This window comes from Panthera onca, chromosome D4 (genome assembly GCF_046562875.1).
Source record: "Panthera onca isolate mPanOnc1 chromosome D4, mPanOnc1 haplotype 2, whole genome shotgun sequence".
In the NCBI taxonomy this organism is placed as follows: Eukaryota; Metazoa; Chordata; class Mammalia; order Carnivora; family Felidae; genus Panthera; species Panthera onca.
In genome coordinates this window covers 59632081-59646525 of record NC_138351.1, presented here as the reverse complement: position 1 = coordinate 59646525, position 14445 = coordinate 59632081, and the positions used below count along the sequence as shown (strand labels likewise).

At 56.2% G+C, this 14445-nt stretch overlaps 1 protein-coding gene across 1 annotated transcript; it reads right to left on the bottom strand.

Annotated features, from left to right (window-relative positions):
• Nucleotides 1–523: 523 nt before the first annotated feature.
• On the bottom strand, nt 524–12393 carry GRHPR (glyoxylate and hydroxypyruvate reductase). The gene is made up of 9 exons (XM_060609297.3): nt 12241–12393; nt 10511–10641; nt 9524–9596; nt 8865–8981; nt 7059–7147; nt 5877–5981; nt 4955–5090; nt 3202–3332; nt 524–866 (listed from the first exon to the last, which is right to left on the bottom strand). Exons 1-9 carry the CDS (start codon nt 12321–12323, stop codon nt 745–747), a joined length of 987 nt encoding a protein of 328 aa, XP_060465280.1. The 5' UTR covers nt 12324–12393; the 3' UTR covers nt 524–744.
• Nucleotides 12394–14445: the final 2052 nt, after the last annotated feature.

The window sequence follows — 14445 nt, the reverse complement described above, 5'->3', positions numbered from 1 at the left end:
ATTCCTTCAGCAGGAGCGGGGCTGTGGCCATGCAGGGGGCCTGGCCTCAGGAGGAATAAGCAAGGTGGTGATCAGAAAAAGGGCATCCACCTGGGGGTGGGGATGGCGGGGGAGATGGACAAAGGGAGCAAAGTGTGAAGGTGCTGACACTCATTTTAAAATAAAAATTAAATGCACCTACCTCCAATTATTCTTGACCCTAAATTTAGAGTGCTGTGACCTCACCCAGTTCTCCTTGCCATGTATATTGGCTTTGATGGTCTAGGTATCGGCCTGAAGTGCCATGATCACCGCTGGGCTCTGGCTGTCCCACCCTCAGTGAGGGACAAGCAAAGGAGCTGAGCAGGAGATGAGGGGTAAGGTGTTGTGGAAAGGTTCTAATAACTCACATGTGGCGGTGGGGGGGGGTGGGGGTGGTGAGGGCTGGGGGCAGGGCGGAACCCACAGGTCACTAGATGTCCTGATTTTAGAAAGGGAAGCAGGTGCTCTGGTTAGCTTCTCCCAGTTACAGGACCACACAGTGTCTCAGACCATCATTTAATAGGATCACATACTTTTGGCTCAGACGATTCCAATCACGAAAGTGGCAAGCCCGTGTGTCAGCCCTGGTCTTCATTCCGCAGGATCGGAACAGATCAGACTTTCTCCCTTGGCTCCCGTCCTGTGGGCCCAAATGAAGCCTACGCCCACTGACAGACTCCAAGGGCACGGCTGGCCTCCTGACCCTCTGGGACTCCTGTCTGGCTACAGCTTGAGTTCACTGGGCATCGGCTCCCCTCTCAGTCCAGCCAGCAAGTTGTTAGCTGCCAACAGGGACATGGTGTTTCGGGTTCCGTAGGTGGCACTGCCAATGTGGGGTAGGATCACTGGAAAGGAGCAGAGGAGAGGGAGGTAAGAAGGGTGTTTCAAGAGCCTTAAAGCGGGCTCTGCTTTCCCTACCAGGGGTTGCCAGTGAGAAGACTAGAGAGGACCTGCCTTAGTGGTCTTTGATTTGCCTACTCTCACGTGCTGCACTCCCGTGGGGCTGTCGGAGTAACGGTATAGGGACTCGAGGCTACAGAAACCCAGATGCGAGGGTGGCAAGAAATGTGTATCCTAAATTTGAGGATGTTGAACCCAGAAGGGGTCTTGGAGCCTATCCAGACCCAGCCCTTCAGATATCAGATGGTGAAACGAGGTGCCAATTCAGCTTGGGGGTTTCAGCACTGGCCATCCACACCCGTGCCCCTGAACGTGGTGCCACACGGTTTCTCATGTACACAACTAACTAGAAGAGGAAACGGTGGACAGACCGGCTCCCTCTGGCCCCACCCACTGCAGAGCAAGTGAGGTCACTTGTCCTCAAAGAATGCCTTTCAAAAGCAGCACCCAGGGCACTGAACTGAACTCCCGGGCCTTGCGGGGATGGGACAGTCTCAGCTGTGGGCAACAGCCCAGATATGACAGCCAACGTTCCTCCTTTTAGCCTGGAGTGGATGCCGGGGCCAGGTTTCCAAGGGCTACGATAATGAGAGCATTCCCTGTGGGGAAGCAGCTAAGAACCTTCTCTTTGGGTTCCCATTCCAGAATGTAAATAAAGGACAGGGACTGGCTTAGACCCCACGGTTCTGTATTAGTCTGGAGACAGAATCCATGCCAGCTACCTGGACAGAACCTACTATAAAGAATGTTAACCAGGTATAAGGGAACTGGAGAGGCTAAAAAGAGAACACTGAGGCAGCAGTTCTCAAAGCGTGGTTCCCATTTTTTTTTTAATATACACCCACAATTCAATTTGACTTTTAAAGATACTGATACACAGAAACAACAAGCAAGATGGGGAAGGGTGAAGGATCAAGGCTAAGGAACAAAAGTAACATGAGATCTCTAAAGACTTCAGCGGGTATGCAGGATTGGATTATTTTGGTTCTTAGAAAGCAAAATCTAACTCAAGCTAATGTAAGTGGAGATCAGATTTTTCAAGAGGACTGGAGAGATCATGGAACATGTAGAAAACCCTATGGTCAGCAAAAATCAAGGAGACGGACATGGAGAAAGCCCAGCTGAAATCTTCTCTTTTATGTTTCTAGAGATCATTGCACCAACTCCTGTCGAGTTTTCAAAGGCTCGGAAAGGAATGTTGCACAGGCTGAGCTTATGCACTAGTTGACTGAGATGAAGGACAAGCAGAAGATGGACTTTTATCAAAACGCACACATGTGTCTTTCACATTTTAGATGTGTGTGCAATGTAACTTTTAAAAATCCTCAACTCCTGTTTTGAGCCTCCATTCAAAGGAGCACTGGTGTGGGAGCACATGAGAAGCGCGTATTTTCAGGCCCCACCCCAGACCTCCTGGAGCAGAAGCCCTTGGCCCAGCACCCTGTGCTCGGTCAGTCCCTTCAGGTGACTGAGGAATGTAGAGATTTAAGAACCACCGCACTAAGGTATCCCAGATGGCAACCTGCAGAAGCCTTGACCTCCCTGGGCGGGGTGACAGGGAGAGGGTGGGACCGTGTAAAACTTAGGACGCTGAAGGAAGGGCCCCTCTAGCCCTGCCACTCAACCTCTGTGGCCTGCGTCTCTGAGGCAGTGCAGCGGCTAAGCCGATGCTGGGAAGACTGCAAGCCAGATTCGCTGGCCACCGCAAGGACGGCTGCCGCTGGCCAGGAAGCGTTGCCACATGCTGCTAGCAGAGACAGACACGCGGGAAGGCAGGAGGAAGCCAGGTCCTGCCACCTCCCGGCTGGCGGGCCCAGCAGAAACGGGGTGTGTGGCGTTCCAGCCGCCGCATCACGAAAGCAGAATATCCAAGGGTAGGTTTGGAGCCGAGAGACTGGCACGAGTTACAAATATCAGAATTGCAATTACGCTTTCAGTTTCTCACCCTTGCACTGGTCACGGCAGTGTATAGTAACGGGTCTTACCCACGCAAGCTATGGATGGAAGACACGCAGTCACACCCTTCTTTTCAACAAGTCCACCCCCCACCCCACCACCTAGACTCACTCTTTTAGGGACAGAGACCTAGATGCACATGCCCAAGAGGCCCTCCCCTCGTCACTATGTGCCAGTGTCACCAGCAGCATAAAACACGTGGTCCGGGGTGTGTCCCTCTGCGCTCAGTACTGCTCACGGCGGCTTTGCACGCAGCACCTCCAGACCACCCCTATCTCTCCTGGGGTCCTACGTGACTTCGCATCGGGAAATCGCCGTTCTCACCACAGTTCTTCAGAGTCAGGAGAGGGTGGTTTGTCGGCAGCGGTTCTGGGGTCGTCACATCCAGTCCAGCAGCGGCAATCTGCCTGCCAGCCAAGGCCTGATACAGGTCGTCCTGGTTCACCACGTCTCCCCTGTGAATGACAGTGGTGACGTGGGTGCCCCGGAGCTTCCTCCACCCAGGCCTCCTTTATGGCAGAACCACCCACAGGACACATTTTCCCACTGACCAGGCGCCCTCGGCACCGACATTTAAAGGAGGAAGCCTGACAAGACACTTCCTTACAGTAAGTCTCTGCAGTACTACTGAGAGGCCCAGGACTATCCCTTTGCAGCCGTGTGACCTCGGGCAAGCGTGTCACACTCCTCTGGAAGACAGGGAGAGCACAGCCATCCCCAGGTGTGCGTACTGACCCACCGCTGCAGGGACAGGGCCCGGCATCGGCGTTCCTGTGGGGCCCCGTCCAGGTGTTTGTGATCTGGCTGGCCCCCGGAGCGCCTGCTGAGAACCACTGCAGCATGCTGGTGGGCACATGCCTACTGCGGGCAGAGACGCAAGGATACTCCTCACTACATCCACCCATGTGGGCAGCCTTCCCCCCGTGACCGGGCCACCGAAGTAAAGAAATTGTAGGCTAGACGCTTAGACTGCACACGAAGCAGTGTCCGTGCAGTAAGAAAGAACGCAGCCCCTCGCGTGGTACTGGGTACGTGCAGGTGCTCAGTGAATGGAAGCTGGGACGCTGTCAGCCATCAGCATGAGCCCTGTGTTCCTGCAGGTCCCGCTCCCCTCCAGATCACCTCCTTTGTGGCTGAACGTTAAGAATTACAGGGGCCTCTGCAGTGGGGAGCCCTGAGGGGGGCCTCACGAAAGCCCTCCCTTTGCCTTTATTTGCCTCCAAACTGACTTAAGCGGTTTCATTTAAAAAAAAAAAAATTTTTTTTTAACGTTTATTTATTTTTGAGACAGATAGAGACAGAGCATGAGCAGGGGAGGGGCAGAGAGAGAGGGAGACACAGAATCTGAAACAGGCTCCAGGCTCTGAGCTGTCAGCACAGAGCCCGACGCGGGGCTCAAACTCACGGACCGTGAGATCATGACCTGAGCCGAAGTCGGACGCTTAACCGACCGAGCCACCCAGGCGCCCCTGACTTAAGCAGGTTCAAAGGGCACCATCTGGGAAGGGGATGGAGTGACAGAGAGGGAAGGTCTGCCCCCACATGCCCAGTAGCCTGAAGGCACCCTGGGGACACTGTGACGAACCACAATAAACTGGGTCTGGGTCTATGTTCCCAAGCACAAAGGTTCAAACCATCACTGCCTCAGACGGGCAGACCTAGGCTCCGTGTTGTGGGCGATCAGCCTCTGAAGGGCTGTTAAGATCGTTACGTCCAACTCTTTGTGGTAGAGAACACGGGCTGCCCAAGGGTACCTAGTTCCTCGCCGCTATCAGGCCTCCACTCTCTGAACCAACACCACCTGTGCCCAGCCCTGAGCAAGGCTCGGGGTGCTGCTGGGAACCAGGCATGCCAGGCCTGCTCCGACCAGCATGGTGTTCTTCCTCCCAGCCTGGGGCACTCTCTTGTGGCCTTTACTTACTTCTGAGTGGCTGGTGGGTTGGTTCATGGAGTGGCAAGCCGCACCTGTGGTCTCATCGACAGCCTACGGGGAGGAAAACCTTGGATCACAGCAGCAGGGGCAGCCCCTCTCCAGGCTCGCTCGGCGCCCCAGGGAGGTTAGACGGCCCCGGCATACCTGCTGATGTTGACAAACACGGCTGTCTTTTTCATCTGCTGGAAGAAGTCCTTGTTGCAGAGTCCCTTGGTTGCAGGCGTTAAGGAGCAGGCCACAATGATGAAATCGGACTCGGCGGCCAGCTTGGGGGTGGACACTGGGGGAGAGCAGGGCTCCATCAGACGCCGGGTCCCAGGGTGGAGACGGCAGAAGGGTGGGAGACCAGAACTGGTCCTCGCTTCCTTCTCCAGAATTGGGAACTCCCAAGAAGCTTCCTGAAGGCCTTGTCTCTACCTGAACACCTCTGATAACTGTATAAAGTCGACAGCCACTGGTGGGATCCTGGTGTATTACAGCATTCATCCAGCCCCTGGTCTCACAGATGGGGAAACTGAGGCCAGAGAGGGGCAGGAGCTTGTCGAGGTCACACAGTGGGACCTGGGTGCCTCTGGCTTTTACCACCTTCAAGGCCCAGTGTGCCAAGGGGGTGAGGAATGGCTAAAATCCAACTGCCCTCTGTTCACCGAGCTATGTACCTGCCAAGGGGCTGCATCCACCGGACACAGGCTGGGGGACGGGGCTCACCAGTTTATTAAGAAAACGTGAGTGAGAATTCCCAGCAATTCCTTACATCTGTCACCATCCTGCTGCTTGGCCCAGACATGGCCAGTGGTGACAAGGAACTCTGAAAGTGTTCCTGGAGAGTTCTGGTATGAAGAGAACCCACTGTGTGGCCCGGATAAGTCCCTGTGCTCTCTCATCAGGCCTGTGTCCAGAGGCAAGCAGATCAGATAGCACCTGAGGGACACCGCAGGCCATAGACACACCTGGAGCTCCCACACTCTGCCCCCAAAATGCTGCCACTACAGGAACAGACAGACACCCCCCCCCCCCCCCAGACGGGTGCAGATAGGGCTCCTATGGAAACCAAGGCTATACTTACCAAACTCAGCCTGGAATTCTGCTGCTTCCTGAGGCCGGGGCTGGCGCCCTGTGTATAGAAATTTCTGGATGCCGAATGGCTTCAGACGTCGAGCGATGGCCTGACCTGGAGGCAAAGAGTGTCCTGGCTTGTCCCCAACCCCTGAGAGGGCAGGAGCAGCACCCAACAGCTCCAGGGCCAGGGAGCCCCTGGGAGGTTGGCCCTTTCATCAGCTCCCCACATGAACTGGTCCTGCCCCGTGAACCAGCCCCCAGCCAGCCCACACTGCCCCCAGGGGGACAGAGATCTGGAGGCAGCCCCACAGCTCCTCTGAGGCTGTGGCTGGCTTATGCTGTCCTCACATGGTCCTGGTCCCCTGCTAACCTTCCCTGAGAACTGGACCTGGCATCCCAGGAGTGGCCTGAGCGGTCCCCTCCCTTCCTCTGGACCCCTGCTTCTGTTAACATAGCCCAAGACCTCTTATGACTTCTCGGTGGCACCGCCCAACTGCCAAATCGCCCCAAATCTTTAAGACATCTTTACATGAGCTGCTACTTGGGCTGCTGGATTTTCAGAATCAGAAAGTGCCCCAAAGTTGGTGGGTTCTTCCAACTCCATCCTCACCCTCACCTCTGTGCCAGGCAGATGCCAGAGAACCAGTGACAGCTGCCTGTCTGGCTGAGCACAAGCCTTCATGCCAGATTTCTCCAAGCAGGAGCCACTGGAAGAAAACAGCTCTGTCGCGTCTGCAGACTCACAGGTAAAGCTCGGCCCACTGGACCGTCTGGTTCCTGAGTTAAAACTTTATGAGTCAAATGCCTTCCAGACAGGCCTGGGGGAGTGCGAGCTGTCCCACAAGAAACCCTCCTAGAGGCCCCAACCCCGCCGTCGTCGTCATTGTCGCCTTCGTCTGTTCTGCATGGAGCTGTCATCGTACAGAAGCCTGACGCTTACAGCTTGCTTCTATCACCTAGCGAGTTCTTAACAAACTCCTGTTTTTGTTTCTTCTGTTTTTTGTTTTTGCCTGTGTTTTACAAATCTGTGTCTGTTCATTAGATGTTCCTTCTGAATGCAAAGTGCGCTGGGAACAGCCAGTTATGGCCACCCTTTCCAAAGGACTGTCAACTTCTAGACACAGGGCGCCAAAGACTCAAACCAAGCCAAGGTTGCTGGAGTGGACAAGTGGGTAGGTGGGAACCTCACCTATGCGCCCCAGCCCGATGATGCCGACAGTGCTCTGCGTGAGTCCATAGCCACACATCCACAGGGGCTTCCACGAGGTCCAGCCACCGCTGTGAGGAGAGGAGGGGTGGGTAAGAGGACCCCGCCTTGGGCAAAGATGAGGGCTCACTGCGAACTCACAGACCCAGAACCCCCAGGGGGAGAAGATCCTTCTCTCCAGGTCAAAGGACACACAGTAGCATGAATTACACCCATAGCCACTCAGCACTTTGGATAAGCAGCCGAAAAGACTCTTTCTTTAAAGCCACTGGGGGTGGGGCACCTGGGTGGCTCAGTCGGTTAAGCGTCCGGCTTCAGCTCAGGTCATGATCTCACAGTTCGTGGGTTCGAGCCCCACATCGGGCTCTACACTGACAGCCCAGAGCCTGGAGCCTGCTTCCAATTCTGTGTCTTCCCCTCCCTCTGCCCCTCCCCTGCTTGTATACTTGTGTGCGTGCATGCTCTCTCTCTCAAAACTAAATAAACATGAAAATTTTTTTTAAAAAGATAAAGCCACTGGGGACACAGAATCCAAGGCCTGGAAGGGGTCTTAGAAGTCCTTGTCCCATTTTTCAGATGGAGAAACTGAGACCAGAAAGGGTGCCCCAAGGTCATCCAGCCAGGGCAGAGGTAGAAGCAGCAGGTTGCAAATTCGGGAGCTGGGATTCCAAAACCAGAATTCTCAGCACCCCAGGGAAGCAACACAAAGTAAAGCCATAGCTGCTCCCCGCCCTTGCCCTGGGTGTACAGGGGGATGGCGCCTGCCTTGAGCCACTTCTGATAAGATGCCGACTCCCTGGATAGTAGGGTGAGCAGGATGTGAGCGGGACGTGCAAGCACTGTGTCTCCTCAGCCGCCTGCTGCCTCCGCCCCAGCTGCACCCCTGGGGCCCTGCATCTGCATGCCTGCTGGCCTCCCTGCAGCTGGAATGCCTGCCCCAACTCTGGATACGCAGACACAAGTCCCTGACCCGAAACCTTCAGGCCAGGGTTTTGAACTTTCAGTTTTCAGAAAGGCTGTCTGGTGCGTGTGCAACATTCTACACAACACCCTCAGCTCACGATCAAACACATCGGTGTATCTGCAGCAAAACATGATGAGTGTTGTGGCGCCTGGGTGGCTCAGTCGGTTAAGTGTCTGACCCTGGATTTCAGCTCAGGTCGTGATCTCATGGTTCGTGAGACCAAGCCCTGCGTCCGGCCCTGCGCTGACAGTGTGGAGCCTGCTTAGGATTTTCTCTCTCCCTCTCTGCCCCTCCACTGCTTGTGCTCTCTCTCTCTCACAATAAATAAACTTTAAAAAAATTAAAAAAAAATAAAAACATGAATGTTTACACTGAGTGAGAAAAATAAAAATCATTAACAGCCTCCTGTCATGTCCAGTCAGGTTTTGCTACCAAAAGGCTTATGAAATAACCTCCAGCTTCAGAGCTTTTGGGAGTCCTGCATCACGAGCAAGGATGGTGGACCTGTCCCTCTAAGTGCTCAAGAGGACGCCACTTCTTGTGTGAAGCCTCTGATCCACACCCCTGCCCCTATTCCTCGCCAACCAGGCACAGCTGATCTGTCCCTCCCTTATCCTCCCCTCTCACGATTTCCCTTCCGTGCCACGATTCCCCCACATTTCTCTTCAGCTCTGCCCTGTACTTCAGGGTGTTGGCCGAGTCTGTTCCCCCCCGGTAGATGGGACACGGCTGGGGGCGGGGACCACATCGGGGCCTGGGTGACACTGGGTGCTTAGGAACCAGCTCCTGAGCAGAGCCAACTTTCCCCTTAGGGGTTCACTCACTTCCTCACTTCCTCGATGGCTTCTGGCAAGCGGCGACAGGTGGTGAGCAGCAGGGAGACGGCGAGTTCTGCCGTGGCGTCTGTCAGGACATCTGGGGTGTAGCCCACGCGGATGCCACTATGAAGCAAAGATCTGGTGGCAACACAGGCCTCAAGCACCTTCAGCAGTTTCTACCTCTGGGGCATCTCCAAATTGCTGCTCTGCTCCCTTTCTGTGCTGCCCACCGGGAAGCTCCGAGTCGTAAACGGGCCCTCAGGAACGGTCAGCCCTCCTTCCCCTGGTCTCCCACTGGGGGAGGGACACGAAGATGGAAGATCAGGGCCCGGAGTCTGGGGCAGATGACTACTTGGCTTTTCCGAATCTCCTCGTCTCAAGAGGGAAGGAAGAATACCAGCCTCTTCTACTGCAAGGGGTTGTTGTGAGGGTCAAAAACCACGCTGAGTAAGAAAGGGTGCTACCTCGCGGATGTTACCTGCCGTTCCTGACCATTCGGGCTTATCGTAACTGACCCGTGCTCCGTGCACAGATTTTATCGTCGGCCACCTCATATCCCCACCGAAGGGTTGGAAGGATATGAGCAAATAAATATTCTGCTCCCCTTCCGGCTCTGGGGGTCAGCCCTCACCCCGGCCCCCGCCAAATGTGCAAGCTGCGTTTACCGCTTCTTGATTTCGTCCAAAGCCAGGTGGTCAACGCCCACGGACATTGTGCTGATGACTTTGAGATTGGCTCCTGTTGTGCAGAAAAAGCATCATCTGTATCTTTCCTCACGGGATTCAAAGCCACAACACTGGAGATATCACAGGGCCATCTGCTTATTATTATTTTCTTAGGATAAGAGGAAAGGCTGACATCTCGGTTCCTTACTTAAAATTCTGAACAGTCTTACTCAACAGATTTGACAATCCTCCTTGACTGCTCAGTGGTGGCTCAGGGACGTGAAGCGGCCTGCCCCAGTCACAAGCTGCCACGTGGCAGAGCTGGGGTTTACCCAGGGGCTTCTGACATGAAGGCCTCCACTCTTACCCACTGGACTGTTCCCCCAGTGAATCCTCCAGTCTCCACTGACCACACCTGGGCCCTGCTGTGGACACTTCTGAGGCATCCACTGAGAAGTGGCTGTGGTGTGACCCTCTCACACCCTCTCCACAGGGCAGGGCACCAGAGAGCTGCAGGGAAAAGCTGGGGCACGGACTGACTCAGCACCGATTCGTGAGGGCCTCCTCCCATCCAACAGCCTCTGAGTCTGAACCTTTCCTCAAAACAACTACATAGGCTGACATTTACCTGGCCCAGGGCTGAGACCTGTGTCTGGGGTTAACACATCCTGGGCACCTGCTGGAGCTTGGCACTGAGACGGTACCTCCCACAGGATACAAATGAGCCCAGAAGGGACAGGGCCTTTCTCGAGATCGTAAAGCAAGGCTGTGGCAGGGCTAGATGAGGGCCCTGAGTCCCAGCCAGGAGAGGAGCAATGCCTGGGCCAGAGGGAGCCACACACAACGGTTCCCTCTGGCCTAGCACAGCAGCGAATGCCTTCAGAACTCAGAGAGGTGGCTGCAGACCTGTGTGGGAAGCCAGCCGCAGCAGATCGGGTGCCCTGCGGGGCCAACACACCCTTGGAATCCTCCCCAGAGTGCACACACCTGCGGCATCCAGGAGCCTCTTGTCCACGCGGTCAGTGAGGAGACAGAGTAGGCCGTGGGCCCCGGCCACACCTCGCTCCAGCTCCTTGTCGGGGATTGGCTCATCCGAGTCCCAGTGCTCCACCTGGCAGCTGAAGACCAAAGAAAGGCCTCTCAGAAGCAGGGGAGCCCCCAGAGGCCCCCAGGCTCCCAAAGGCCTCCCAGGGCTGCGGCTCCCTTTCAAAGAGCCTTCTGCTCACTCTGGCCTCGGGCTGCCTGGGGCTGGCCGAGGAGAGTCAGGGTCAGGTGTGTGGCGCCCTCAGAACTGTCTCCAAAGGGTGGCTGAGGGTAAAGGGCTGTCACAGAGTAGAGGCCACCGAGGGCTGACAAGAGCCTAGACTGAAAGGAGAAAGTCACGGGGACAGCTCTCAGCTCAAAGCAGGGAAGAGCTTTATCACCCTCACCGGCCTCTTGGCGAGGCGGGGCTGGGGTGGGCCGGCACCACGTGAGGCTTGAACGTCCTGTCCTGGGAATCCATGCAGCGGAAAAGTCTCCTACTTGTACTCTGCCAGGAAGGACAAGAGCAAAGCGATGCAGTGCGGAGGGGTTTTAGGGCACACTCCCACGGCAGCTCGTGGGCCGTGGATGTGTTCCCAGTGGTGCTACCCAGCCTCCCAGTCCTTGCCATTTAATTCGGTGCAGCCATCAAGTATGGCAAGACACGGGAGGGCTGCTGGCACCTCCCAGAACACCCTGCTGCCAGGCCAAGCCCTGGCATAGCCCACCTTTCACCCTCCTCTCCATGGGCATGGCACCCAGTGCTGAGCTGTGCAGTCTACGGCCATTACCACCATTGTTGCTTCTGCCTCCCCCCCTTCCTGCTCAGTGCTGGGTCCTTGACAGGTCCCCAGCAAAGCTTTTGTTGCACTGAACAAAATAAATAAATCTCATTTTCACATGTCACTGGGTCCCACCTTCTCCCTGCCTGACACTGGCAGGGCAGACCTGTATGACGGAGTACAGTAAGGCAGAGCTGAGTTCAAATCCCAGCTCACCGCACCAGAGCAGTGTGACTTTGGGTGAGGCACTTAACCTCTCCTAGTTTTCTTATCTGTAAAACAGGAATTACAGTACCAACTCCACAGTATTGCAAGGATTGAGTTTATGCATAGGAAACACCTGAAAAACTGGCATGCAATCTTCAATTTAAGGGTCAGGAAAGGCCCCTGCCAACTGTCCAAAGAGACCAGGCCAGTGACTGCTAAGGTCCCTGACCCTGGTAGGGTAAAGTTTCAAAAGCCTGGATCTTGCGTCACAGGCGGCCTCCCCTCTCCCCAGGCCTTTCCCTTCACCCGCACTGCACGTGCATGGGAATTGCAGGGTCTAGCGTCACTGCAACAGGCTCAGACAAGGCTAGGCCGTAGAGAACTTTCTTTAAGCCTCCCCAAACTCCACGACCGGACCCGCCCGGCACAGCTTGGGAAGTCCGGCAAGCGCAGGGTCCTAGCTCCCCCTGGCCCCTGCCCCACCCCCCTCGCCCCCGGTCCTCCGCACCAAATACAAGTGGGTGGGTCAGGAGGCCGCCCCAAGCCCGCCCGGGCGCGCCTAGAGACGCTGAGTCACCCTGGGTGCGGGGTGCTGGAGATCCAGTGGGGGGGGGGGGGGGTCCCGGGCTCCGCAGCCCCTTCCCCGACACCACCCCCAGCTCCGGCCCGGGGACTCTGCGTGCCGCGGGGGCGCGGGGTTCTTACTCTGCGGCGCGGGCGAGAGCGGCCCAGCCCTCGGGGGGGATCCTGCGGGTGACGAACACCTTCATGAGTCTCACTGGGTTCATCCACCTAGCAGCCGCGCGACGCTGACCGGGACCGCCCGACCGCCGGACCGCCGGACGGAAGCGGGACTTGACGAGAGACGGGGCGGGGCCTCGGAGGGGGCGGGGCGGGGCGGGGCCTGGGCGGGCGGGGGAGGGAGATACAGGGAGGTAGGAGGAGTGGGGGTAGAGGACTCAGGAGGGGTGAGGTGGGGGAGATTGCACAGCGAGCAGGGGTGGGGGAAGGGACCCGGTGGGCCGCCAGTGGGGGCTGTGAGTGTTCAGGGAGTGGCAGTGACAGTGTGACTTTTTATGGGGTGTAGCTGTGGGGCCCCCAAGTATGAGCCTCGTGAAGTTGTGTGTGCATGACCAAGCCCTGGTGGAACTGGGACTTGTTCTGGCGGGCCTTGGGGCTTGGTCCCCAGGGCCTCCCTCTGAGCACTCACTGCTGCGGAGGCCCAGGGACTGGAAGGTGTGTCTGGAGTTGGGAGTTGGGGTGGGTAAAGGGGCATCCAGGGGAGAGTCCTGTGTGAGTGTGTGTGGATGTCTGTCAGGATGCCTATAGCTGTCGGAGTGTGTCTGTCCCGAGAGGGAGATGCAGTCAGGGACCATCCTGATTCCCAGAGCCTGACTGTCCTTGCTAGGTCTCTTCCATTATGGTCACACTGTTCCAGGCAGAGGCCTTTGGTCACAGATGAGCTCTGATCCAGGCCTGTGTCTTCTATACTCGGGAGGCTGGACCAGGGCGGTGTGAGTCCAGGCATGGCCTCTTTAAAACCTGGTGCATTTCCCCATAGGAAATCCACAGTTGTGAGGGGGAGTTTAATTGGTCATGGGCCACCTGGCAGGCCGGACAACTGCTGACTGGCAAGCTGAGTCCTCTTGGTCAGCTCACATCATCTTTCTAAGCCTCAGTTTCTTCAGCTACAAAATGGGGTAACAAGCACTTACCTTTGAGGGTTACTGTGACCATTAAACAAGCACCATTTGCATGGCGCCTGGGCCGTGTTAGGCGTCCATCGCGTACTGAGGCTGTGGAGGGGAGAGGTGAGGAGCTCAGGCTCTGAAGCCTGGGCTTAAATCCCAGCTCTGCCACCCACTAGCCACAAGTCATTAAACCTCTGTGTGCTTCAGCTTCCTCGTCTGTGAGATGGGGTTAATAGTCGTGCTACCTGATGGCTCGTCGAAGAGATGAACCACGTGTGCCAATGTTACCACAGCATGTAACACATGTGGCGGGTGCCTGACAAATAGTAACACGTCCAGGGAAACCCACACCCTGGTGCCCTGAGGCTGGTAGTTAGTTGGTCAGAACTGTAGCTGCAGAAGCCAGACTTAGGACAAGTGGAGGGGGGCGCCGGGCCTAGGAGCACCCAGAGGACAAAAGCCCCGCCTAGCAGTCTCTTCCCCGCCAGTTTTACCTGAATCCATTTCTGCCCCCTCAGGGCCCAGATAGGAAACAGAGACAGGCACAGAGAGGTCACGTGTCCAGCTTGGGGTCACACAGCAAATCACCGGAAAGGCCAGAGTTGGCCCCCTGCGTCATCTGGATCCCTGACCATCTCCCTAAGTAACACATTAATGAATGTCTTACCCCAGAGACCATTATCTGCACTGCTAGGCCACCCCAAGGACAATTTCTAAAACACTTCAAACATTGACACAACAAGGTGTTTTTCTGTCCGCAGACCAGGCCCTCTGGGCGACAGCACAGCCTGTTAATCAATGATGGCACCTGAGCCCAGCTCCTCCTCCACACCAGGACAGGCGGGGACACTGCCTGCGCACCAGGGGAAGGAGGGGGCATGACACCTGAACGGGCCCCCTCCCCCGAGGGAGAGCACCCAGCTGACACTCAGTCAGTGTTAGTGGGTGGTGGGTGTGAGCCAGAACACAGAGCCGCTGAAGGTCCCTGAGGGGGGAACCAGTGAAGTGGCAGAGAGAGGAAGGATCTGAGCGGGAGAGGGTTTCACTGGGGAAAACTAATTGTGTAACAAGTAGCTAATATCGGTGGGGTTCTTATTAAGTTCCGGTCACTGGACGTGGTAGATCACTAATTTAAACGTTACAACACCCTGTGCGGCATACCATTACTCTCCCACTTCACAGATGAGGAAGCCGAGGGCAAGAACGGTGACATCATTGG